Genomic DNA, 26544 nt, shown 5'->3' with positions numbered 1-26544 from the left:
TAAAAATGTATTTTAATTATAAATATTAAATCTATGGATTTTAATAATAATTTTTTTACAGTAAACAGATAAAGAGAGAGAGAGAGAGAGAGAGAGAGAGAGAGATGCGCTGTGAATTTTTTGTATCTTGATAACGGTTTAATGCTAGCCATGGATTATACCGGACTAATTTAGTATTAAGTGTGCATCTACTTAATCAAACAAGTACACAATGATTTAGTTACAGAGTCATATGCAAACATAACATTAAACAACGCAGTTATTTTGAAATGTGTGAGATACTAAACCAGTCTAAGTGACAACATATTTATCATCTTCCCATTTGGTGGTACAAGAACTATGGAAATATTCCTTGGGTTATTACTGCTGACTTTTAATGGATATCATATAGTGATCGGCTCAGATGATTTTTATTATGATACTTTTCCGAATGACTTTCTCTGGGGTGTGGCAACTTCATCCTACCAGATAGAAGGCGCGTGGAATGAAGGAGGTATCTTTATCATTTATATTGCTCTAATCAAAATGAATGTGTTGGAGAAAAATCTTGAAGTTTGGGAATACTAGTATATATATGTATATATATCTAATGTGTCCCGGTTATATAATTTCATCACTCTTTCTTTTGTTTATTTGAATTGACTGACAGATGTAGAACATATTTATCAAAACAAATAGGCTCTGTAAAGTGGCTTCTTCGAGATTGAAGGGCGGGAATCTTGTTGCCACCTAAAATGAAGGCATACTGTAAAGTGAAAGACATCTACACACGGAGGGGCCTTGGTCTAAGTAGTAGGACTACTGTATCAATAGCCTGTCAACACTGAGGTTATTATGTCGAATCCCGAACGTGGCAGGTGCGCTCGACTCCAATCTTAATTGACTGGGATTGTCAGTTTTTCTACCGAAGGTCGGTGGTTCTCTCCGGCTTTCTCAAATAAAAATACCGCCACGAAATAGCACAATAGTGCTGAAAGTGGCGTTAAACACCAATCAAGTAATCAATCATCTACACATGGTCATTTAACGTGCAGATATCGTTCTATCTTCAACCACGAGGGAGCGAATTTGATCATTTTAAAGAAAACAAGCAAGATTTGACATTTGAAAAAAAGTAACATATCTCACTTTGTACATCAACTTTCTAAAGGTAGAAACTGGATTAAACCATGTTAGGGGAGTGTTCAGAAGAGACGTATTAGGGAGGGGGCCAAGGAGGCCCGGTGTCCCTTTATGGAGCTTCATATATGATAAATGCATAGACGTTTTACAAGTATCACTCCAAACGTTGGCTTGGCAGGGAGCCCCCTTTTTCAAAAACATGGATCCGCACCTGGGTTGGGAGCACGCTTACATTTTTAACCCGGCGGCATTCTGTATGCGTCTGTCTCGAGTCCTCCAGTTTCCTATATGGGGTATTGGTTTTCTTCATTGTTGAAGGCCGTACGGTGACCTATAGCTGATTAAATCTACGTCATTTTGGTCACTGGTGGAGAGTTGTCTCACAGGCAATCATACCACATCTTTATTTTTAATTCTAATGGGACGAAGCTATCCTTTTGTACGACTTTCTTGAAAAGTTCCGCCAGTAAACACGTTAACAACATGACAAAACATATGTACAACAAAAGTATCAAGATAAAACAAAGCAATGTGACATTTTGAACCGTACTATAGACAATTAAGCAACTTTAATCCGGTTGATAAGACTTTTAGTCTGTATTTAGAAAACCGTATATGATAGTAGCAAGTATACCGTAACCATATGAACGTTTATGTTTTAGTTATAATGGTTTAATTTTTTTTTTATTATTGGAGTGCTGTGTCAATGTATATCCAAACATCTCCATTATTCGTGTATATCTACAGGAAAATCAGAACATATATGGGACAGATTTAGTCATGACAATAAAAACTGGCATAATGATACAGGAGATATTGCATGTGACAGTTATCATAAATATATGGAGGATATTCAACTGATCAAAAGTCTTGGGGCAAGTTCTACTTATTTAATGATAGACTTCCATTGAAAGAATTTAAGTTAGTAAGTTATTTCCCGTTAACCGCTATGACGAAGACAACCAAATAAAACTTGTAATACTGACCGCGAGACTTTAGAAAAAAAGACATTTTTGAACAATTTTCATTTGTTTCAGCCTTAACTTATATAATTACATGTAGTAGTAAGGATATTTTATCAGACTTGCTTGTACAATATGTTTGAATTTGGTTAAACATGTGTAGGTGGGACGGTAGTATTTACGTTCAGGAAACTAGGTTGCTCTTTTGTCCTTTTTATCCTGCAATCGACTTTTCTACTATACTAATACAGGTGTACAGATAACACGAAGCGATAAACGTATACTAGACGTTTATAGTCTCCTGGTATCCTGCTTCTGTTGCGAGCGAACGGTTATGTCAAATAACTGTTTACATCACAGTTCAATTTGGAGTCCTCATTGCGGTCCGCGTTAAAGCCATGTCGCTATTCTCTCTGTTTCTAAAGCTCGTCAAATAAATTTTATATTTTCCTACACTGTACGAATATTATATATATATATCTGAACACTGTGGTCGGACAAAAATTACTGCATCTTCTGCACATATTTTCTAAGCTGAGGGACGAATCAGGTGTAGAAAAATAAGAAATAATTTTACATACAGGTGGAAATGATTTTCGGGAATAGTTATAAATGTTGTATTAACTTCATGATAAAAGGCCGCAAAGCACTCGCGGTCTAAGGTTTATAAAAATAGCAGAAAAAGTAAATGGTCATCAAACATATTCACATTTACTTCTGAATATTATAATTAAAGTACTTCAGGTAAATGTGTATGTAGGTTCTGTATCGGTGTTACATGTAGAAAGTGGTCGGACAATTCTGAAAAGGCTGTAACTATGATCATATGTCCCAGGAAATACTACCGTTCCATCTATAATCGTTTTCAGTCTTCTCCTGGTCTCCTTTTTTGATTCGCATTGCGGTTTAACTGCACAAAGAATAAAAGAAAATACTTCATATTTGACAATTATTCTTACAGGTTGACTTTTACCGATTTTCAATAGCCTGGACACGAATTATTCCAGATCCAATAGCATATAGAACTGATAGAAACAAAAGCCTAAATCAACCTGGTGTCGATTACTATAATAATGTTATCAACGAATTAATTAAGTACAACATTAAACCTTTGGTGACACTCTATCACTGGGATTTACCACAAAGTCTTCAAGAGCAGATTGGAGGATGGAATAGCTCTGTAATAGTAGATTATTACAATGACTATGCAGACGCAGCATTTAAAACATTTGGCGACAGGGTACGTCATGTATTGTTAATTTATATATCAAATCTGATTCCGTTTGTTTATTATACATACATGTATAAATAATGTTTGAGTATTTCACTTTACGCATGTTGTGAGGTTAAAAAAAAATCATAAATCTGAAGACAACTCAAGTGTTCAATAAAGGTATTAAGCAGTTTCTGTTCTACTAAGCACAAATAAGATTATTAATGATTACACGTGGAAATAGGACATTTCAGAAATGGTTACCTTGAGAGTAAATTTTCATTGAAAGTTTATCTGAAAGAAAACTTGATACGTGAGTTAACTGTTAGTAGACAAAGTTGATTGCCAAACAGGCATATCCTAGTAAATATATATACTTATACGTTCCAGAAAGGTACATGCAATTAGAGGTCGGTCATTTAAAGACGTATCAACCGTATCATATACTTTGACGTATACGCATCTGCAGATTTACCAAAAAACATTATTTGATCCCGAGCTTTAATTGTATATACTTTCAATAATGCAGATGGGCAACTGATTAATTTCTAATGCTAGTATTTAATTGTGTAGCTGACTTAATTGTTGGAAAAGAGGGACGAAAGATACCAGAGGGACAGAGGGAAAACGTATAATAGTCTTAAGCTCGGGATCACTTAATAGTTTTTGGTATATCTGCAGATGCGTATACGTCAACGTATATGATACGGTTGATACGTTTTTAAATGACCGACCTCTATTAAAAATAGCTCATCAAAACTTATACTTTAAACAGGTTAAATATTGGATCACGTTTAATGAACCCTGGGTAATCTGCTGGATGGGACACGGTTCTGCGGAATATGCACCCGGTATCAAAGAACCTTCTGTAACACCGTACAGATGTGGTCATCACATTATCAAGTCACATGCAAAAGCATATGATACATACAAGCAGCGGTATAAAACTACACAGAAAGGTATCGTAGTTTTACAAATATCAGTTTTAAATGAGTTAATTTTGAGACAAATCTTATCTATATAGTTAAACTTTAATGGGGTAGATCTGGTTAAAGGGAGTTGTGTATTTAAATCAGTTAAGTATTTGTAATAGTTAGTTTCAATACTGCTTTTTACGCGTTCTTATAAACAGAATAAAGATAAGTTGTGATACTCAGAATTTAGAATATATATTTAGGAAATAGGTTGATCCTTATGTACCAGTAATTTTCAAAATTACCGCCTCACGCGATCTCCAAAATCGAGGGTTCAGTTAGACTATATGAACTATTGTTAACTTCTACGTCATTTGGCCTCTGGTGGAGAGCCGTCCAATTGGCAATCATAATTTTATTTAGTAACCACATCATATAAGTTTTATATAAATTGTAACCAAATTAAAGATAGTTCGGGAACCGACCATTCATTTTTTTATGGGGAGGAGGCATGGTTTTTTTTCGCTCGGGAAATTTTTGTTTCCCCTTTAATATTTTTTTTCAATAACATACAGAAACAACATTTTTTTAACACATTATTCAATTTATTTTCTTCTTATCTTTAATCGAAACCAACAATTATTTTCACGTTCCGACCCTTCTGTAACAAATTAATGACCCCTTTCTATTGTTATATACATTGTACTTCCTTTTTATTGGACATTTCATGGTACGTATAATTAATCTCCTTTAAACATCTCCCTTGATTATCCCAAATGTATTTAGATACGCATTCGCATTCTTTTTTCATATGTTAATCAAACTGCAAGATTTTTATGTGCATTTAAAACCTTCCTCCCTCTTAATTCACACTTTTAGGGGGAACATATTGAGATGATTTGCGACAAAATGCTGAGGTAATCATCAAAATTTGTAGAATCAAATATATATATCTCGTGTAGGTATTGTGGGAATTACGATGAATTCTGATACTATGCACCCTAAAAATGAAAGTAATCAAGAACACATAGATGCTGCAGAGCGTGGACAACAGTTCATGCTTGGTTGGTTTGCTCATCCTATATACAAAGATGGTGATTATCCTAATGTTATGAAGGACAACATTGGTGATCGTTTGCCTAAGTTCACCCCACAGGAAATTGCACTCAATAAAGGTTTGTCGTCTTTTAATTATGCATGTACTTTTGAAACGTAGATGATTCTAATCTGAGCAACTTGTAAGATTTTTTTAATCATAACTGAGGCTCTGGATATGGTTTGCAAACACTTTTAAAAAAAAACTTAAAATCTATTAAAAAGAATAATTTAATTTGGATGTAACACGTCTTCTGATTGGCTGAAAGTTGGCTCATAGACATAATTAGCTCACCGGGGCCCGATGGGGCCCCATGTGAGCTTATGCCATCACTTGGCGTCCGTCGTCGTCTGTCGTCGTAAACTATTTCAAAAATCTTCTCCTCTGAAACTACTGGGCCAAATACCTTCAAACTTTAACTAAATGTTCCTTAGGGTATCTAGTTTATAAATTGTATCCGAACTTTTGATCCATCGACAAACATGGCCGACATGGCTAAAAATAGAACATAAGGGTCAAATGCAGTTTTTGGCTTATATCTCAAAAACTAAAGCTTTTAGAGCAAATCTTGATTAATTGATTAATATTTGCTTAACGTCCAGTGGCAAATATTTCATGTTTGTTCCGGACGGGAACAAATTACCAATAAATACTTCAGTTAGGCCCAGTAATAGAGGCCGTCCGGGATAAAGGTCGGGAAAATTTGAACTGCACTTAAAAAATAAGGGTGTATTAGATAGGGACAGAACCTTTGCCTTGCAACAGGTTTCATATGAACCCCTCAAACAGTTGTTGCAAGGGTTTTCTAACGTGGCACTCTCTTAACGCGAGGCATAGGATTTAATATCCCCATTCTGACCGGAAGTGGCTGCGTACATGTACATCCGGCACAGCAAAAACTGACTTCCCACTTTGGCAAGGGTTTAACTGCTGGTCGGAAGAAGACCAAAGTGATCATATTTCCTTTCCCTAGTAACCCTTAGTCTTAGAGGCGGGAGTATTGAAGCATGTATTTGTCAAACAATAAAAGATATAAACAAACACTAAAGCTTGAAACAAACTCTCACCATGCTTCGCATGCAATAAACATTGTTTTAAGTTGAAATACGTCACGATATTTTTACGGTAATGTTTGACTTCCTCATCTTTAGTAATACCGACCGTACAAACTTTTCATTTATTTAAGTTGTATGGCACATTAGAAAGAAAGAATGTAGTTACAGTCAAAATTCAAATACACATAATGCATTTTAACATTTAAAGTTCTTTTATTTTGCCCAAATTGTTAACAGATTGACTGAAATTTCTCATTAGGTAGCTTCGATTTTTTTGGACTGAACCACTACACGACCGTTTTAGCCGAACCTACAAAAAAGGAGTTTGGTTTTCCAGGTGATGTGCTGGTGCAGCTAACTAGAGATCCATCGTGGACAGGGTAAATGACTATTTCGTTTGCGTCAGCAACTAATTGAAGCTTTGTGAAAGAAATTATAATTGTGTTTTTATAATCTTATATGACTCAGAAGCACTATATGTACACGAAAAAGGCAAGGAACGGCGCTTTTATTATTGGTCTTCATCTCAAAATATCAGCGAGGCCTTTAACATTAGCGCTTTGAAGCCGCGAAGTTTGAATAGCACACTAAAATTAAAAGTGTGTATTGTTCGTGGAGGTGTTGTATATTGAGAACAGTAGACGAGGGAAATCATTAACACAAGTTTACCATAAATAAACCTAGTATTTTCACGAAAATATGATTATGAATAGAAGGACATGTCCAGTGTAGAATATATTCCCTCAGCAGATTATAGAAGGGTTCCTGACTATTATGTTTTGTGGAACATTATGCATCTAGATAAAAAAAAGTTATTTAGATTAGGAAGACAGACATTTGATAAAATGATGATATTTTTAATAATATGCAAATGCTACTTATATCACATGAAAATAAGTAGTGTATTGTCCTAACAAACCACTCACACATGCATGACTTGTTTTGTACAAACGTTTTATGATTTCTGAACTAGGTATTCATCTCCTGAATTAAGGAAAATCTATTTGAATATCAGCACAAAAAGTATTACAAAATTACCGAACTTTCAGGTAATTCAAAAAAGGGGAAGTCCAGAAAAACTGACAAAATCAATGATTATACTTTATCAACCAACAGAACGAATGCAAAACAACTGTCATATTCCTGACTTGGTACAGACATTTTCCGAAGAAAAATGTGTGTTTAACCTGGTTTTATAGGTAACTAAACCTCCTAATTGTATGACAGTAGTTTAACACCACCTCAATGTAGAAAAATGTAATTTGTCTGTCGTGGGGTTGATATAGATATATCATTGATAATTATTAATCAAATACAACGTACCATCCCAGAATGCTTTGAGCATTTGTTTTGACACAGAACTTATAAACTATGAAAATTAGGGGAGCTACCATTTGATTTTTATGGGGGGAGGGGGGGGGGGGCTAGGATGAAATTTAAAAACAAGTGGCTCTCAAGAGCCTGAATCGCTCACCTGTATTTCAGAGGAGAAGATTTTTAAATGTTAGCAAACTTGATGAACAAATTGTGTAAAATTGTCTTTAAAGGGCAATAACTCCTTAAGGGGTCAATTGACAATTATGGTCATATTAAAACTTTTTTGTAGATCTTACTTTGCTGAACATTATTGCTGCTTACAGTTTATATATATCTATAATAATATTCAAAATAATAACAAAAAACAAAATTTTGTTAAAACTACCAATTCGGTGGCAGCAACCCAACAATGGGTTGTTCGATTCGTCTGAAAATTTCAGAGCTGATAGATCTTGACCAATTGAACAATTTTACCACATGTCAGATTTGCTCTAAAAGCTTTAGTTTTTGAGATATAAGCCAAAAAATGCATTTGACCCTTATGTTCTATTTTAAGCCATGGCGGCCATGTTTGTTGATGGATACAAACTTCGGATACAATTTATAAACAAGATACCCTAAGGAACATTTAGTTAAAGTTTGAAGGTAACTGGCCCAGTAGTTTCGGAGGAGAAGATTTTTAAATGTTAGCAAACTTGATGAACAAATTGTGTAAAATTGTCTTTAAAGGGCAATAACTCCTTAAGGGGTCAATTGACAATTATGATCATATTAACTTTTTTGTAGATCTTACTTTGCTGAACATTATTGCTGCTTACAGTTTATATATATCTATAATAATATTCAAAATAATAACAAAAAACTGCAAAATTTTGTTAAAACTACCAATTCGGTGGCAGCAACCCAACAATGGGTTGTTCGATTCGTCTGAAAATTTCAGAGCTGATAGATCTTGACCAATTGAACAATTTTACTACATGTCAGATTTGCTCTAAAAGCTTTAGTTTTTGAGATATAAGCCAAAAAATGCATTTGACCCCTATGTTCTAAAATTAGCCATGGCGGCCATGTTTGTCGATGGATCAAAACTTCGGATACAATTTATAAACTAGATACCTTAAGAAACATTCAGTTAAAGTTTGAAGGTATTTGGCTCAGTAGTTTCAGAGGAGAAGATTTTTGAAATAGTTTACGACGACAGACGACAACAGACGACGACGACGACGACGACAGACAACGACGACGACAGACGACGGACGACGACGGACGCCAAGTGATGGCATAAGCTCACATGGGGCCCTTCGGGCCCCGGTGAGCTAAAAAAAGACAGGACAGGAGTTTTGAGTAAAAAAAAGGCAGGATTAGCAACTTGGCAAAAAAAACAGTCAGGATGACAATTTATGTAAAAAAAGTCAGGATAAACTATTAAAAAAAAGGGGCAGGACCGAATAGAGAAAAAAATAAAAAGGCAGGACAGAGATTACAACTAACAAAAAATGCAGGACAAAATTTTTCATCCTAGCCCCCTCATTAAAATCAATTGGTAGCTCCCTAAGACGATCCAATTTAATATTATCTCTAAACCCCACGGAACAACTTTCAACCACAACCGAGCATTACAAATACAAATACAAATACAAATTATGTCAGGATCATACTGGTTGAAAGTTGTGCCGTAGGGTTTTAGAGATATGTTAAAATGGATCGTCTTAATTTTAGGTGTGGTTGTGGTTGAAAGTTGTGCCGTGGGGTTTTAGAGATATGTTAAATTTGAAATTATTCACATTTTGTTATCCTGGTGACATTTACACACCCTATAAATATTACCGGCTATCATTACGGTTGATACAGTAGGATATGTGTTTCCGATTGTCATTTCAATGCAGGGATTGATTTAGCAATCATGTACATCACATTTTGATATTGGTCCCTATTGCATCTGCAGTACCGATAGCTGGTACATATGTAACAGGGTGTGCTTTTATAGCTTGATTCATATACGATTAGGGTGATTCTCGTTGTTGAAAGTCGTCCAATGACCTGTAGTTATTTATAGAATTTCTCTTTATGACTCTATTTTATATAATAAAAAAAATACCCGTGCATTACAAATACAAATAACAAGTAGAAACCATATGTTGCAGGTCAGGATCATACTGGTTGAAAGTTGTGCCGTGGGGTTTTAGAGATATGTTAAATTGGATAAAAAAAGAATACAATAATCCAAAAGTAATTATTACTGAAAATGGAATCACAGATAATAATGGAACAACCAATGACCCACACAGAATTTATTACTACCGACAGTACATCAACCAACTACTTAAAGGTAAGTGGTCAAACAGTGACAACAATAAATGTTTGAGAACTTTTCAAAAGGTTTTCACACATTACTTTTCAATGTTTAAGGCATAAAAAAGATATGAACATAAAACAGTAATTATACGGTTTCCTATTGATGATCGCAAAGGGTGTAGTTCTACCAATATCATATAGTACAAATTAATCGGATGAAGTAGTTATCGTTTAGTTCATACCGTCCAAACTGGACCAAAATATGATCAATCGTATTCGTCTTGAACATGGCTTAATTTTTGTGAAATGGTTTCGCAAAAAAAAAATTCAAATCTGACAGTCATTTATAAGGTCAATTGTCTGAAGTCAATAGAAACATATCAAGTTGAACATAAAAAGAGAAACTCCACAAGTTCATGTACGCTTATCTTCCTAAATCTATTTATACTTACTAGCATACCATTTTTTTGCAATTCATTTGTTATGTTTATCTCTATGATATTTATATTTCTATCCATCTAAGTGAAGTGTGCCTTTGTGTATTATAAATATGATTTTTAAACCCATTTTAATTTTTCAGCGGTAAAACAGGATGAATGTAATGTCATTGGATATACGGCTTGGTGTCTTTTAGACACGTTTGAGTGGAATAGAGGGTTTCATGAGAAGTTTGGACTTCATTCCACAGACTTCAGTGACCCTACGAGACCAAGGACACCAAAGCTTTCAGCTGCAGCATACACAGAAATAGTAAATCGTAATGGATTTCCTCCTTCAAGTGGTAGCAGTGATGCTCAAAACTTTATCATGTTAATATTGTTGAGTGTATCATTCTATTGTATTTTGAAAGAGTGATAAAAGACAAATTTGATCCACTATCTCTGATATTTATTTGTAAGCGGAGTTTTTTTTTTATAAAATTAGAGTATTGTTTTAAAATTAAATTAGTGATATTGATACGGTTATGGAATAGGTTGTAGGTTTGTACATAGACGTTTTCGGGTTACTTACATTAGTAAACAATCACTTCTTCTTTCACTTCCATCGTTTAAGTCAGTGATAATTAGTTTATCGGCTTCAATATGAAACCAGTGCCGTGACCATTTAGCCAGCTGCGCTACCAGTATACACCTGTAATTATTTTGTAACTTAACATCAGGGTTGACAGATATTAGAATTTTCCAACAATACGTAATATGTTAAATCCGGACACACTCACCCATCCCGTAACATTTGTGGCGGCGGTGAAATACGAATAAAGCCAAGTCAAGCATGGAGAAGAGGGACAAGAACAAGAATATTTATTTTATGAAAATCGTTGACTCTGCAGAAGATTATATCGCAAATGGTAGTGTGTCCACCCCTGTTGTGCTCATGACAAATATAGTCAACTAGTTCAGTACATATCTAAATACCTTAGGGAACCATGTTCTTACTCCGTTACAGATAACTGATTAAAAAGTTCCAACTCACCCGTCCCGTCACAATATTATTTTATTTATATCGGTATGTCTAGTGTTTTATGTGAACAGATTGTAATAGGGAAATATTTGGTCAAGGTTATTCAACATTCTAGAAAAAATGTCATTTTTACGGATTTATTTCTTAAGAATCAGACAAGTGTGTTTAGGGGACAAGCATTTGATTTTCTGGAGTGGAGGGGTTAAAGGAATATTCTTTCCCACAAAATGCAGGAAATAACTGTGTTCAAAAGGGAAAATATATATGTCAACTTAGCTCGAGGTCAAAATGAATATTCCATCCTTAATCCGTAAAAATCCTCCTGTGCCCCGCCCCAAAATATCAATTGGTCATTCCTTAGGAGACGAAATACTGGTTTTGATAAAACACTACATAACAGTCATTCTAACTTTAGTCAATTTTTTTATTTACAAGATTATAAACTGTACTTTTCTTGTGTTAATTATTGAAGATCTTTGGATATTTTGTTTTCTCTCCTTCCATTAAATTGGTTAATATTTAGGTTTGCTTAACATACAGTAACAAATATTTACAGCATTTTCAAGACTATAACAACGTTACAATTCATCCAAAAGACATGTTCTGCAAAGTGGGCTGACCGAGATAACTGCTATTGGAAAAATAGGGTATGTTGGATAGTAAATGCTATTTTTCCTTGCATCAGGCTCCCTACAGACTCATAGAGTTGTTAAAATGGCTCTTGAACATGCAGAAAACGTGGTACTATCCCCACACGAGGCATCGGATTTAAGGTCTCCGTTCCTTACAGATTTGTAGGCGTATGTATACACCACGCTCAGTCAAATAAACATCAATCTGTAGGGCGGGGTTTACTGCTGGATGGGACATTTGAAACTGTAATGTACGAGTTTACAACAATAATTTGTTTTCTTTATCAACATAGAAATGCATTTCTTCAATTATCTAAAATACCGTTTTCTTTTTGTTCCTATCCAATATAATACCCAATTTTTCCAATAGCAGTTTGTATTTCCCGTCCTTCATCCCAGTTTACACACTTTGCAGAACATACCTTTGTTTTATGAATCAGAATGAGTCAGATGTGAAGTTATAAGATTTTCATGAATCTATACACCATATTCATTTCCATTCTGTTGTTAATATCTGTTTGAGTACTTCGTCAACTTCTCTTGTATTCTTGACATAACACCGAAATATTTTCACACCAATTTTTCACAGGAACTTGTCTGAATTTTTTTTTATCCCATATAAACCTGTTATATTAAGGTATCATGACTAGTATATGAAAACAAATTTCAGAGACAAGTGCCTGTGCAATTCTTTCTTAACATCTGAACATAATTTTATATCCTTTCTTTAAATTTTATTTATCTAAAAGTATAACTTCCGTTTTGTTATTTTAGTGTTTCCGTGTATACATATAAAATAGAGGATATTATACGGTCCATGGTTTCTTAATGAACAATGATTTGTCACTAGTTTGTGACTGTAGACCATGATCACCAAGTAATTACTCGAGATACACATATCTGGCGTATAGTTCACGTCGTGAGGACAAAACTACATTTCCTGATGTGATTTTGTTCGGATAAACTTCAACATTGAACATTAACTCGGTCATCTAAAATGACATGGATCTTGTTAAATTATAAAGTGTACAACAAGATGATATAAGGATATTTTTTTATTATTACACAACACGTAAGTTGTTGCTTTATATATTCCTCCTCTTTGTTAACCTTGCTTCATATGAAACTAATTAATCAACCTGTATATTAAATGTCACTTCTAATAATTGCATGGACACGTATTACAACGAAAAATCACAGGGAAAAGAGGAAAGATGTTATATACTTGTTGAATAAATACCTTGCTGTCTGATTAATTAATGCCAGTTTCTATATTCATAATCTGTTAAATTTGATACGGATTAAAAAAATGTCATAACTTACTATGAGTATAGTTTATATCATTTCTAGGGAAAATCACTAAAAACAATTTCTATTTTAAAGACTCGCTCTTAACTAAAAACTTCAATTGTGTGCTGCTGGTACCGATGCGAAAGTAGATGTTTAGAACATACATCTAAAAACTGAATTGGGAAAACTTCCCATTCAAGAAAAAGCTCACAGGTATGAAATTCCTTGCATGTCAGTATCAGACAAAATTTGTTTTGCTCAGACTCTGATGGCATTAAACAAAATTTTAAAAACCACAATGGAAAAGACTTCCTCTGATCGAAAAAAAGATTGAAAAATTATTGAGGACAAGATTCCTTAAAAAAATATTAACCCCAAGGTTTATCTGTGGAATAGATATATGGTAAACTTAAATTTTCCATGCAGCAATAAGATTTGCATAGAGAGCTCCATTTGGCTGTGTGGTATTTATAAATACGAAGCTAAGTTCGATCAGATTTATCGTCCTGAACAAGCATGAGATATTTGCCATTGGACGTTAGGCAAACAGCAATTATCTACCAATCAGATTTAGGATGTTAAATCTATTGTCCTGTTTGGGTAGAGGTTCGTGCTTATTGCACTTAATGAACCCATGCAATATTCCTTGAGAGTATGTAGTAGACCTATCTTTCCTCGCCCAGCATACCCTCCTTTCCACTTGCAGACCAAATTTTCTGCCTCGACTCGCTTTGCCGACCAGCATAAAAGACTTACAACGACAAAGAGCCGAGTGAGCTTTTCTCATTACTTGGCGTCCGTCGTCGTGCGTCAACTTTTACAAAAATATTCTCCTCTGAAACTACTGGGCCAAATTTAACCAAACTTGGCCATAATCATCATTGGAAAAAACTAGTTTAATAAAATGTGTCCGATGACACCACCTCCCAACTAACATGACCGACGTAGCTAAAACTAGTACATAGGTGGCAAAATGCAAGTTTTGCCTATTATCTTGAAAACCGCTATCAATTGAGAATATCTGACAGGGGAAGATATGTTCAGAATTCTGAGATCTTTGACTAATATTTTTTACTATTATCTTGAAAACTGTAAAAGATATAGAAAAACTTTTAATAACAATTAAAAATGACCAGCTAGACAATATCTACAATTGATACTAACATGGTCGAAATCTTCAGTCGACTCTTTATTGAAGTTATTGCTCTTTAATGACGATTTTACCCATTTTTTGCATTTTGAAAACTATAAAAAGGTAATTAGACCATATTTACAAATAAGTCACATTTTGCTGAAATCTTTAGTTGACCCATTATAGAATTGATTTGATTGATTGATTACTTAGACCACGCGGCCTCCTATAGGACTCTTTATAGGAGTTGTTGACCTTAAAGGACAACTTCTATACACTTTTGGTGTTTTGGACTAAAACTAAAGAAGATGGAGAGAAATCGTAAACAAGCAAAAAATTATCATGCAGCGATACAAGATCAACAAAATAGAGATTTTGTCATTTATTATATTCTAGTCTACAATGTTGGAGAGTGTCGATTGTTGAAGATGCAAATAGACCAAGGTAATCTACACAGGCTCTTTGGAGCCTCTAGTTCCTTTTTGTATAACGTGGATTTCAGAGGGTCACACAAATACCATCAAATTGGTAATAGTTCAAAATTATCAGATTTAGTTGAACTCTGTCGACACAAACTAAACCACGCTTAAACATACAATACCAAAGAGTTTGGAAGCACATGTGCTGAAAAGAGAGCAGCAAGACTTCAATCGACACTTTTAAACGTATTGTAATTATCAAGAATTAAATCATTGGTATACGTAGTAAACAGTAGGTAAAATATACTCTAAAAGTTTGATGACGTCTGTATACTTCAAAAATGAACTTGACAACAAACTTTTGCACTTTTATCTATGATGTTTTACAGAGGAATGCTCTATATAAAATAACGATGTTTTCCGTTTTTACCATGACGAAATAGTTACTATAGACATGTCATGCTTTATATTTATAGATATAAGAAATGATAAGGATGTTAACACCAAAACAGGATTTTTTTTTAAAATAACCGAAGAGTACTAACTCCTCTATTTCGTGTAAGAACAAAAAAATAACGATTTTCCTACGTTCTCAAATTATTTCACCGTAAAATCCGTACGGAGATCCAACTATTATAGTTATTTACTTGCACATCATTGGGATATTTATCTCATTTACAATCATACCACATCTTCTTATTCTTATATCAAAGTTTGACATTTCAAAAATACACACAAATTTTCGAGTTTTTTTTACTTTTGATATTAATCATTTTAATTTGTCAAAATAATCATCCAGTGTGCGACGCGACCTGTCGTTGAATTATTAAGAAAGCCGGACGTCAAAAATAAAACATGATGCTATCTTTCTTATTCAAGTTTATCAGCAATTGGAAAAGGAAACTAAAGCTTGTCTTCTTTCATTTTGATAACATCTAGAAAGGGAAATTACTCAGTTACCAGGAAATTCCTTTCAGGATACGTGTATGGGGTATCCAAAAGGGAGAATATTACATATCTGAAAGGTGTACAAAAATGTCAACTTGAAAAATCATTCAACCGGAATTTATTTTTGTTTAGAAGAAAAGAAGATTTTTGTTCAATAAAAAGACTGTTCGTTCTTTTAATTTAATCTTTCTTGTTTGGTTGCTATCTCATAAACAAGTCCATAGGAAAAAAATAAGATTCTGCCTACAACCGTAGAAATAGCAATGTATCATGCAGTTCGGTATGGAACAGTGACCATAGGCACACGGAATACAAAAATTATCATCAAAAATGTATTTTCTCAATTTCCCGTCTTAATAAATATTCAAAAGATATATAGATTGTATATGGTACAATCCTGTAGAATCCTTATTTAACATTCATGAATCTGAATCTGTCTTTCCGCTGTTATTCTATTCATGGTTCACAATACTCGTAATAGAATTTATAGACAATATTAATTAAAATAATTCTTAATAAAAGTACACTTTTAAGTACTATCTAAATCATAAAAAGTAAAGACGGACATTAGATTGCATGTTGTTTGCATGATAACAAGGAAGTTAATTAAGTATAAATACATGTAACATAAATCTTCAATCTGAGCAAGCATAGTCTATTATCTGAACTAATAAAATGAAGCATACGTTAATAAGAAAATTTATGTTATTGTTAAACAAGGATATAACTCTGCACTGTCATGGTGCAACTTTTACCTATAATATTCAATATAAGTATGCATGTATAATGCAATATAGAAGTATATGCTCTGATTTTTCCTTGTTTTTATCTGGTTGCCTACAGCTGTTGGTATACTTAAAAATCAAAATGTCTTTCTGACTTAATTGGTTCCGAATATACGGAATACACTACAAGTTCAGTATTAGATAATGAGCGAAGCCAAAATTAATAAAATATAATTATATCCTTTTAATGTCACCATTTCAAATTACTGTATTGATCAGTCTATCTTTACCGATAAGTGGATATATAATAATTTGTTTCTCCCAGAATTACCCTTTTGTAAATTTATGCTATAGCCCGGTATTGGTGAATTAGAAATACATTTCAAACAAAGCAATACTAAAAGCATCTTAATGGAGATGATACTATAAGTACTGGGTAAATTTACTTATGTTCACAAAGAGGGAAGACTTCAAGAAAATAAAAACATAATATTAAGTATGCAATAGACATTGAATGAACCTCTTTAGGAGAATGGATATGGCTTTTAAATAATTATAATACTTTTTAAATTGCTATTGTTTTTGTAACTGTGCAATAACTAAGGATGCAACTCCTCGGACAAAGTTGATCTTACACGGTTGTGTTTGTTAAGGCCCGTTTGGTTGTTACTGCAAAGTTTAACATTCCAAACTTTTGGTCACTAGTGTATACCTGATGAAAGTTTTCCCAGAAACACGTGTCGATCGCACCGAAATTATAGTATTTTGTGCTTTGTTTTTGTTTTTGAGTAAATGAGATTTTGGAAAGTTAAACTGTACGCGTCCCTTTCATAATTAAAACGTGATCATGTATCATGTGTGATAAACTGACTCTTGTCCTAATAGTTACAGTAAACTTTTTTATCATGAAAATAAAACACAGACATTTGGATTTTCCCCTTTCGATGGAAATCTTATACATGTTAATTCAACGTATCATAATTGACCACATAATTGCTTAAAAGACCAGGATGTAAGTAAAAGACTTGGTTTATTAAAAGTCTAGCCTTGTTCTCGGTAAACTTCGGTACTGTTCTGCAAACTTCGGAAACAGTGTCAAATAAGAAAATTATAGTATCAGATCAAATGTGCCAAACGAGATTTTTAAAAATATTTGTATATATATACTGAATACACTATACATTTGTAACTGTATACATACTGAACACACGAGCTGTATATATACTTATTTTTTTTAAATCTCGTCTCGCATCTGTGTATAGGATCTAGATATGAACATATTGTAGCCGATTACGGTAACATCTATTATTTAGGATACTCATGGTTATTATCATTTGAACCAACATTTTTCGGATACTTAAAAACACGAGTTCAATATTTGACCAAGTTCATATAGCAGGGAAACTAAAAAATAAAGCATAATCGGAGTAGCAATGAACAAAATGTTTTAATTTATGCATCATGCATCAATTTTTCAGAACTGAAATGGGGAACCAGATGAGAAAAAAGTTATCAAAAGAAGACTGCCAATTTTTAGAAGAGCACACAGATTTTAAAAAACCCCATATTATGGATTTTTACAAAGACTTCATGGTGAGACAAATTACTCAGATTACAACTTTTAATTGCTATCTGAGCAAACGAAGATGATCGGTGAATATTTATGAGAGTGATCAAATCATTACATAAATCCCATACTTAGAAATCTTGAGGTGGTGATATTGCCTTCAATTATATACAAACAGCCAAGCCATATGTACAAATGTTCATTCGGCCTAACTCTAAACAAGAAGTGCTTTAATTTAATAGCAACGACCGCTCGTTTGACAAGTGTATATGCATATGGTATACTTTTTCTGATTAACGGATGCATACATGTATTGACTAGATTTCTACATTCGGACAGAAAAACTGAGTATTTTTTCTATATTAAAGTAGTTTGTGTTCAGACTCCTGGATTAGGACAGGTACATACAGGATGTGGCGGATTACATATGTTTATCATCTCCGTTTTAACCTTGGACTATGCAACGTAAGATCAAAATGTAAGAATTCGTTGGTCACTAGTGTGCCTGATCTTGACTCACCAGATCGGTACGAAGCACAAAAACAACTAACAAAAAGACAAAAAAGACATCAAGTATCAATATACGAGTACTCTCAGTTACTGCAAACTAGTAACAACTAAAATATGATTCATATCTTCCAAGACTAAAATATCAATCGGTACACATCAAACGGATTTTGTCTTAAAGTCGCTATAAACTGACTGAGAAAAGTAGTAAGATATTGTGATATTTTAAGAGACGTAGGTGTACTTCCTTCATTGTATGCGAGTGTGAATAATAACAAGAGGCGGAAAACATGCTATAAGTTACATCCCATTGTATACTAAGTAGTTATGGTAATGAATTGAGAACATACAAACTTTTTAAGTGTACTTTTAACACTGAACAAGACTTTCTACAGAATATGCCACTGTGTCGTCGCAGTGCTTTGTTTGAAGATTAGATAATGACATTTTCTGTACCAATTTTACTGCACCAGATGCGCCTTCACTTGCCGACGACTGATGTCTCTTCGGTGATGTTCGGGCTAAAATATTACAAAAAATCCAAAATCTAATACAAACGTTGAAAAATTGATAAAACGAGAACGAGCTTGCTATTAGGCCAGCACCGGACAAAGAGTCAGAGCTGTATGTAAGGGAGATACATTACTCAAATTAAATAATGATATCTAAAATTTGAACAGAAGATTACAATAAAACAATATCCATATTTGTATGCCAGTACCGTTATGAAGCACCATTACAAATTGAAACAAGTCGATATGGAAAGTGACAGAGTTTGATTTAATTGTAATAATTAAGATGAAAAACATGTACTTTTAAAATGTCCTTAAAATGAAGATCTAAAACATGCCAGTTATTGATATACTTTTTTCATTTTATTTTTGTACGTCCGTTTACGGGACAATTATGGTATACCGTTGTCCGTTTACCGTCTGTCCGTCCGTCGTCAACATATCGGACAATATCTCAAAAACGCATAAACCAATTTGCATGAAACTTTGGTGAATTGTTTATATCTATTGACGAGAGCTTCCGTTCGATTTTTATAAATTTTAGCTTTTACGTTTCCGAGTTATGGGGTTTTATTCATTAAAAAGGGTGGTTTTCCAGTTTTCGGACAATAACTCAAAAATGCTTTGAGCAGTTTTCGTGAAACTTTTAGGAATTGTTTATATCTTTTGACGTAAGCTCCCTTTCGAATTTTATAAATTTTAGATTTTACGTTTCCGAGTTCTGGGATTTTATTCATAAAAAAGGGGAGATTTTCCAGTTTTCGGACAATAACTCAAAAGTACTTTGAGCAGTTTTCATGAAACTTTGGTGACTGTTTTATATCTAATAAAATAACCTCCCTTTAGATTTTTTTTTTTAAATTTCTGATATGACATTGAGGAGTTATGGAACTTAATATGTATTCTTTGGAATAGAGACGGGCGTATCATGCGCTCATGGCGCAGCTCTTTATTTTTTTTATTTGTCTCATGATCTTTTTTTAAAGGATATATGTTATACTGTTGCTAAACCCCAATATAACATTTTAACAAGGACAAATAGTATTTCATAAAATTTTAGAATAGCAGTTTTACATATTTTTTATGATTATAGATTGAAGTAAATATGTCTCTCATAATTCATTAAAGAGTTGTATATACATTTATCTTACCTTCTATAGATTTATGAGGATATGATTGGTTAATCGACTACACGTGGTGACTATATATACTTCATATAGGGTGTCCTAAAAAATACATGGTTAGTTACCATATAGGGTTAGCAACTTTCAAAACAAAAATGACATCTGAAAGGTTTAAACAGACGAAGAAACTGATAATAAACGATTGAAATACATTCATTAAACAAATTTAAAGCTAACACATTGTTATTGTTAGCATTTGTTTTTTGTATAGACAAATGGAAGTAGGTTCTTAAACATGTTAAAACTAAGAATTGAAGTCTTTTAAATCACTTTGATAGGAAGCTAGTCTAAATACCACATGTGAAGATAGTCGGTAAGATAAATTCGTTACACAGTGTGCTAGTGACCTAGTACGATATATATGGGGTCAGTAAATTCCATATGGGGATTCGAGCTTCGCTCTCACCCCATATGGAATTTACTGAGCCGGTCACTAACACACCATGTAACTAATAATACGTTACTTATTTCCTACATGATTGCTGTATATCTTGTTTTAAATGTTTGTTGTATGTGGAGAAACTTTAATAAACTATTGACTATGAAAATTCATCCTATGTAACAAATATGTCGACCTTAAAGATCTTTTGGTCTTGACTTGTGTTTGATCTGCTAAAACAATACATATGATATGTCATTGACATATACACTTCACACCTTTTTTATTAGTAGTCAACATATAGTAGCTGTCTGATGTGATCATATGTTTAGATATGCACATACTTTTCAATTTATGAACATACTGTTTCTATATATGCAGATACGTTTTTCAATATATGAACATACTTTTTCAATATATACACATACTTTTCCTATACATGCACAAAGTGTACTTTATATGCACATACTTTTTCTATATATGCATATACTTGTTCTATATATGAACATAGTTCTTCGTGTGCATACTTTTCTCTATAGGAACATAGTTTTCCAATATGAGAATTACCATGAAGAAAAAGATGTGCTTATATTGAATAGTATGTGCATATATTGAAAAGTATGTGCATATATTGAAAAGTATGTGCATATATAAACATATGTTCACACCAGGCAGCATCGGCGTTCCATAATATAACGCCAGCTTCACATACCTTTTTATATGAACGTCATCTTAAATTTATGGTACTTTACATTTCATTCTAATTAATATTGCAGAAAATTAATCCAGATGGAAATATGAATTTAGATGATTTTAAAGATTTTCTGTATGGATTTTACAAGGATAAGAGTACTAACCTCGCAGAACATTATTTTCGTGCTGCAGATAAAAACAAAAGTGGAAAAATAAACTTCAAGGAGTTTTTAATGTTTTTGAACCATGAGTGTACATCAAATCCTGAAGAACGACTCAATTGGATGTTTGATTTATTTGATATTGATGGCAACGGTACAATAGAGAGACCAGAAATGATCGACATTTATAAGGTAAGATCTAATGTAACATTCTATTAGTATGTCTATCAGTGGCGGATCCAGAATTTTTGAAAAGGGGGAAGGGTTGTAAATCCTAATATTGCGACTTAATGCTAAAATTGTATACATATCGCGAAAAACGTGAGACCTTTTTAATTTTGGGCGAGCAAAAATGGGGAACGTATGCCCTCTACGCCCTTCCTACGGGTCCTGAATGCTCTTCAACTTCGTACTGTATTTGGCCTTTTTAACTTCGAGCGTCAGTGGTGAGTCTTTTGTAGACGAAACGCGCGTCTAGCGTACAAAATATTATTCTTGCTATCTATAAATAGTTTATTCTGTACTGTTCATGAATGAATGTTGGTAGACAAAATCTATACTAGAATGCACAAATGTCAAACATAAATCCTGTATGAAATACATAAATGTGTTGTTTGGTTGCTATATTGTTGACGTGCACATATCCACATCTATTAATAAAATTGAAGCGTTTCAATGTAAAAAAGAACAGAATTGTACCGGAATGTCCTTCCCTTCATTGGATTCCGGTTTATGTTACTATTTCCGTTTCCTCTGTAAGCACATAATCAGCATAATATGACTAGAAACCAACATTATATCCAAACAGCAACAGTAAGTTACTCATTATAACGTTAAAAAAAAATGAAAAAGAATCAGATTGGTTTAAAATCAACCAAGAATACCAAAACAAGAACGCACCATTGCGGTCATGTGAATTTAGTTTAAATATTCTTTTTTAAAACATATGGCATACACAATATGATTGCAGTAATACACAAAGGGAATTGTATTACTAGTATCATGTTTATTTTCTAAATCTACAATCAACTGATAAAGTTGATGAAGTCATTACTAATGTTGAAGAGTGGAAATGTGTTCCTCAAGTTAAATTGCTTTTTTCAGTTCGACATCGACTCAAATCGCTAGACTTACGAATACGGTGAAAGTGCTTTTATTCGTGGTTTGAGCAAAATTACATGCTCGTGGGTTCTTAAATTCGTGGATTTTTAAATTAGTTTTCTGAGTGAAGAATTTAAAGCCATCAGAAACGAAGATTCTTGAAAATAATTCTATATGTTGTTTTATAATGATTTGTGGGACATTGCAAAATAAGGTGTTCATCTTCACTTACTTGTTCCTCTTTCATTACTGACAACATTCAGTATATTTTTTATAAAACAATTGATTTCGGAATTAAACTGATTCATAAATGCTTGCAAGTTATCTCTATTTGACGAAGAAAATTTGAAAGTAAAAAAATTAATTGTTGCACACGTGTATTCAGAAGTGATGACACTAATTAACCCGAGATCGAACGATTAGCAGATTTATAACGATCATTAAAGGTGTTAATTGAGCCAAAAACATGTCACTTAAAGAAAACGGTTTCATAAAAGATGTACTTTGAATTGTAGAATTAATTATTATGAAATATAAAAGCAAGCCAAATATGAAATTATTAATTGTTTTTTCGTTTAATTAAGAATTATGAGAAGATAAAATGAACACTTCATCATCGCATATCATCACCGGGCCCGGAAGTCTGACTTTCAGCGATCAAAGGTTGAAAGTCGTACAGTTTAGGTTTTTTAAAGATTAGATATGCAAAGTCCTGTCGGAAGTTGTATATATATAGTTCAAAGTGCGTTTGCTGATATACATATATTCTCTAATCTATATGCCCGTATCCATGTAGTCAAACATACATGGTCGTCCCAGGTTAGGGGGAAGGGTTGGCGCCTTCAAACTAGTTTAACATTCTGTATGTATGTGCCTGTCCCAAGTCAGGAGCTTGTAATTCAGTGGTTGTCGTTTGTTGATGTGTTACATATTTGTTTTACGTTCATTTTTTTTGTACATATATTAGGCCGTTAGTTTTCTCGTTTGAATTGTTTTACATTTGTCATTTCGGGGCCTTTTATAGCTGACTATGCGGTATGGGCTTTGCTCATTGTTGAAGGCCGTACGGTGACCTATAGTTGTTAATTTCTGTGTCATTTGGTCTCATGTGAAGAGTTGTCTCATTGGCAATCATACCACATCCTCTTTCTTTTTTATATATATGGGGATCTTTCCATGTCTTAATTTTGACGACAATTATTATATTTCGTTGGACACTTGAATTCGTGGATATAGCCATCCAGGAAAACCACGAAAATTGGTACCCCACGAATAAAAGAACTTTCACATTAGTTCCGTTTTGTGTTCATTTAAAAGAAATTAAAGGTTTTGGTGCATTTTTATTTGGCTATGTTGTTGGCTTTAAATCATACATTTACTTCCCACGTATTTACACGATAAATGGAAGTATTGACATAACTCCCTATCAAATGACGGGAAAGGCTTTCGAATATGATCTTTTTTTTAAATATTTTCGGATAATGCAAACTGAATGATACAAATTGAGGATAATAAACTATTTAGTGCATTCTAGCTTCGGGACATAATCATACTGATCATTTATTCTGGTCATCGGAAAAAGCAAAAACAAAAAACTAGTCTCACCATTTCGTTTAAAGAAATTTGTTCTAAATTTTCTATACTAAGCAGGGGCGGATTCAGGCGGGGGCGTGGCGGGCGTGCGCTCCCCTTAAATTTGCAAAGCATGGGTGGTCCTCAGCTTAATAAAAAATATTTCGATATTTTACCTCAAAAAAATTTTTAATTTAAGTTTGCGGGCCCCCCACCTAACCTCCTGGATCCGCCCCTGCTAAGTTTTTGTTAATTGTCAATTTAATACCAAAACAAATAGATAGATAGATAATTCATAGATCCAGAAAAAACATAGGGTAAACATTCAAGAGACAACATTATTTATACTGTAGTGCATTGATATTCAAAACTCGTAAATCCATTTAAAACTGTAAATTTAGACTATGATTCCAAACTTGTGTCATAATAGAACTTATTTCAAATATTATATTACCGTTCTTTTCCTATAATCACAACAAATGACGTTACAATGACATAAAACATATCTAAAGTATAATTTACTTTACTTACACATGGACCTCGAAGACAAATTCATGGGAATACATGCATAAAGTAACTTAAAGTATATATAAGACTTTCTTACATGAGTCACCAAATGACACTTAACATCCCAAGTAGTTTTAACATAACTCTGCATATACCATTTCAAAAGTACATTGTATTTATGTGTATGTCGTGTAAGCATACTTGTATCATTTGGTCAGCTTACTCTAAATAAACACATATACTAACCAACATTCATTCAACAATGTGTTGTCTTATTTAAAATTTTACTGATTGTTGACTACAAAGTATTTTACCTAAAATCAGTGCATGTATATGTTTTTCTTTAATTGACGTCTAGTTGTTTTATTGTAGATCGCTTTAGATGTGAATGAAAAGAAATCACCCGGGGATCCAACTCCAGATGACATAGCAGAAAAAATGTTTGAATGCTGTGATAAAAATAAGGACGACAAGTTAACTAAAGAAGAATTTATAACCGCTTTTATGGAGGACCCTGTGTTATTTGCAATATTTTGTCGAAACACAGATGAGGCAGAAGACAATTGAAATATAATCACGTGATATAGGTCATGCGCGTTTTTTATCTGAACTTGTGCGCAATATTGATTTCATTAAAGAAATATATTCTTATTGCATAGATTAAATGAATCAGGAAGCCACGAGCTTGTTAACTTCAGATCGACTCGTTTATTAGACATTCACCTTTCAATGTACCAACAATCAACTAAATAGCTACAGGCATAACAAAAAATGCTGAACTGTAAGATTTCGTAAAGACGAACATATTAAGTAAATTGATATGCACTCTAGACCCTTTAAGTACCGGGTATCATCATGCTTAAAAAACTAACCTGAAATGGACTTTTGATACAATTTTCTATTAGGAGACATGCATTTATAGTCCAGTCAAACTTGCATTCTTACATTCTCTTAGTTGCTCATTCATTACGTTTTGTAGGTTTTGGAAACATTTCCTAAACCTTTACTCAATACAAATTGCTAGACATTAAGATAAGCTATAATGAATGTCAATAGAGCTCTGTCATTCTCTATCCTCCTGAAGGATTTCATATTATACCCCTCGCTACGAAGTATATAGCGTTTGACCCGACCGTCCGTCTGTCATTCAGTCAGTCTGTCTGCCAGTCCATCAGTCCTTTTTATTTCTGGATGCTATCTCAAATACTTTTTTTCGGATTGCAACCTTGCTTCGATATATGGTCCCATATAATGAGAGAAATATCCCTATTGATTTTGAGCTCAAAATGTCAAAGATCAAAGTCGTAGTCACTTACAATAGACTTAAACTTGTTTATAAAAAGGTGGTTTCCAGATGCTAAATCAAAATCTATATGATCTTTCTTAGATGCATTGTCACATATAAAAGAGGAAATTCTCTATTGATTTCGAGGTCAATACTTCAAAGGTGAAAGTCATAATTACAAAACTAGACTGATGTTTTAGTAGAAACATGCTTTCCAGGTGCTAAATCAAATACTTCATATGAAATAACAAACTTTCTTGGACATATGGTCTCTTATGATGATCCATATAGATTTTGATCTCACTATCATATATTAGGTCACGGTCACAGTACCTAAAAAGTGCAGAAAATTGGCTTTAGGATGCATTATATATATATATACATCGGTATTGGCATGATGTATAACAAACCTTTCTAAAATTGTCCGTTAAAAATTCAGAAATTATAAAAAGAAACTAAGGTTTCAACTCCCTCAGGCAAAGATGACCTTAGGAG

The 26544-nt window shown here is 33.3% G+C and overlaps 3 protein-coding genes across 3 annotated transcripts; all 3 read left to right on the top strand.

Moving 5' to 3' along the window:
• Positions 1-339: 339 nt before the first annotated feature.
• On the top strand, positions 340-4321 carry LOC127733695 (lactase/phlorizin hydrolase-like). Its single transcript, XM_052243007.1, has 4 exons — positions 340-493; positions 1870-1997; positions 3046-3324; positions 4073-4321. The coding sequence occupies exons 1-4, from the start codon at positions 340-342 to the stop codon at positions 4319-4321; spliced, it is 810 nt and encodes a 269-aa protein (XP_052098967.1).
• Positions 4322-6627: 2306 nt separating this feature from the next.
• LOC127735557 (lactase/phlorizin hydrolase-like) lies at positions 6628-10872 on the top strand. Its single transcript, XM_052245785.1, has 3 exons — positions 6628-6742; positions 9824-10008; positions 10555-10872. Exons 2-3 carry the CDS (start codon positions 9870-9872, stop codon positions 10827-10829), a joined length of 414 nt encoding a protein of 137 aa, XP_052101745.1. The 5' UTR covers positions 6628-6742; positions 9824-9869; the 3' UTR covers positions 10830-10872.
• Positions 10873-12830: 1958 nt separating this feature from the next.
• On the top strand, positions 12831-25415 carry LOC127735555 (neuronal calcium sensor 2-like). The gene is made up of 4 exons (XM_052245784.1): positions 12831-13139; positions 18060-18174; positions 21507-21776; positions 25137-25415. Exons 2-4 carry the CDS (start codon positions 18067-18069, stop codon positions 25329-25331), a joined length of 573 nt encoding a protein of 190 aa, XP_052101744.1. The 5' UTR covers positions 12831-13139; positions 18060-18066; the 3' UTR covers positions 25332-25415.
• Positions 25416-26544: the final 1129 nt, after the last annotated feature.

This window comes from Mytilus californianus, unplaced genomic scaffold, assembly GCF_021869535.1.
Source record: "Mytilus californianus isolate M0D057914Y unplaced genomic scaffold, xbMytCali1.0.p SCAF_3, whole genome shotgun sequence".
In the NCBI taxonomy this organism is placed as follows: Eukaryota; Metazoa; Mollusca; class Bivalvia; order Mytilida; family Mytilidae; genus Mytilus; species Mytilus californianus.
This window is presented reverse-complemented; position numbering and strand designations above follow the sequence as displayed.

Bases quoted from the DNA above. Each gene is read 5' to 3' on its own strand.
- LOC127733695 (XM_052243007.1), top strand. From the start codon at position 340: ATGGAAATATTCCTTGGGTTATTACTGCTGACTTTTAATGGATATCAT. The intron at 1,998-3,045 runs GCAAGTTCTACT...TTATTCTTACAG, and splicing joins AACTGATCAAAAGTCTTGGG to GTTGACTTTTACCGATTTTC. The intron at 3,325-4,072 runs GTACGTCATGTA...TACTTTAAACAG, and splicing joins TTAAAACATTTGGCGACAGG to GTTAAATATTGGATCACGTT.
- LOC127735557 (XM_052245785.1), top strand. From the start codon at position 9,870: ATGTTAAATTGGATAAAAAAAGAATACAATAATCCAAAAGTAATTATT. The intron at 10,009-10,554 runs GTAAGTGGTCAA...TTAATTTTTCAG, and splicing joins CATCAACCAACTACTTAAAG to CGGTAAAACAGGATGAATGT.
- LOC127735555 (XM_052245784.1), top strand. From the start codon at position 18,067: ATGGGGAACCAGATGAGAAAAAAGTTATCAAAAGAAGACTGCCAATTT. The intron at 18,175-21,506 runs GTGAGACAAATT...TTAATATTGCAG, and splicing joins ATTTTTACAAAGACTTCATG to AAAATTAATCCAGATGGAAA. The intron at 21,777-25,136 runs GTAAGATCTAAT...GTTTTATTGTAG, and splicing joins AAATGATCGACATTTATAAG to ATCGCTTTAGATGTGAATGA.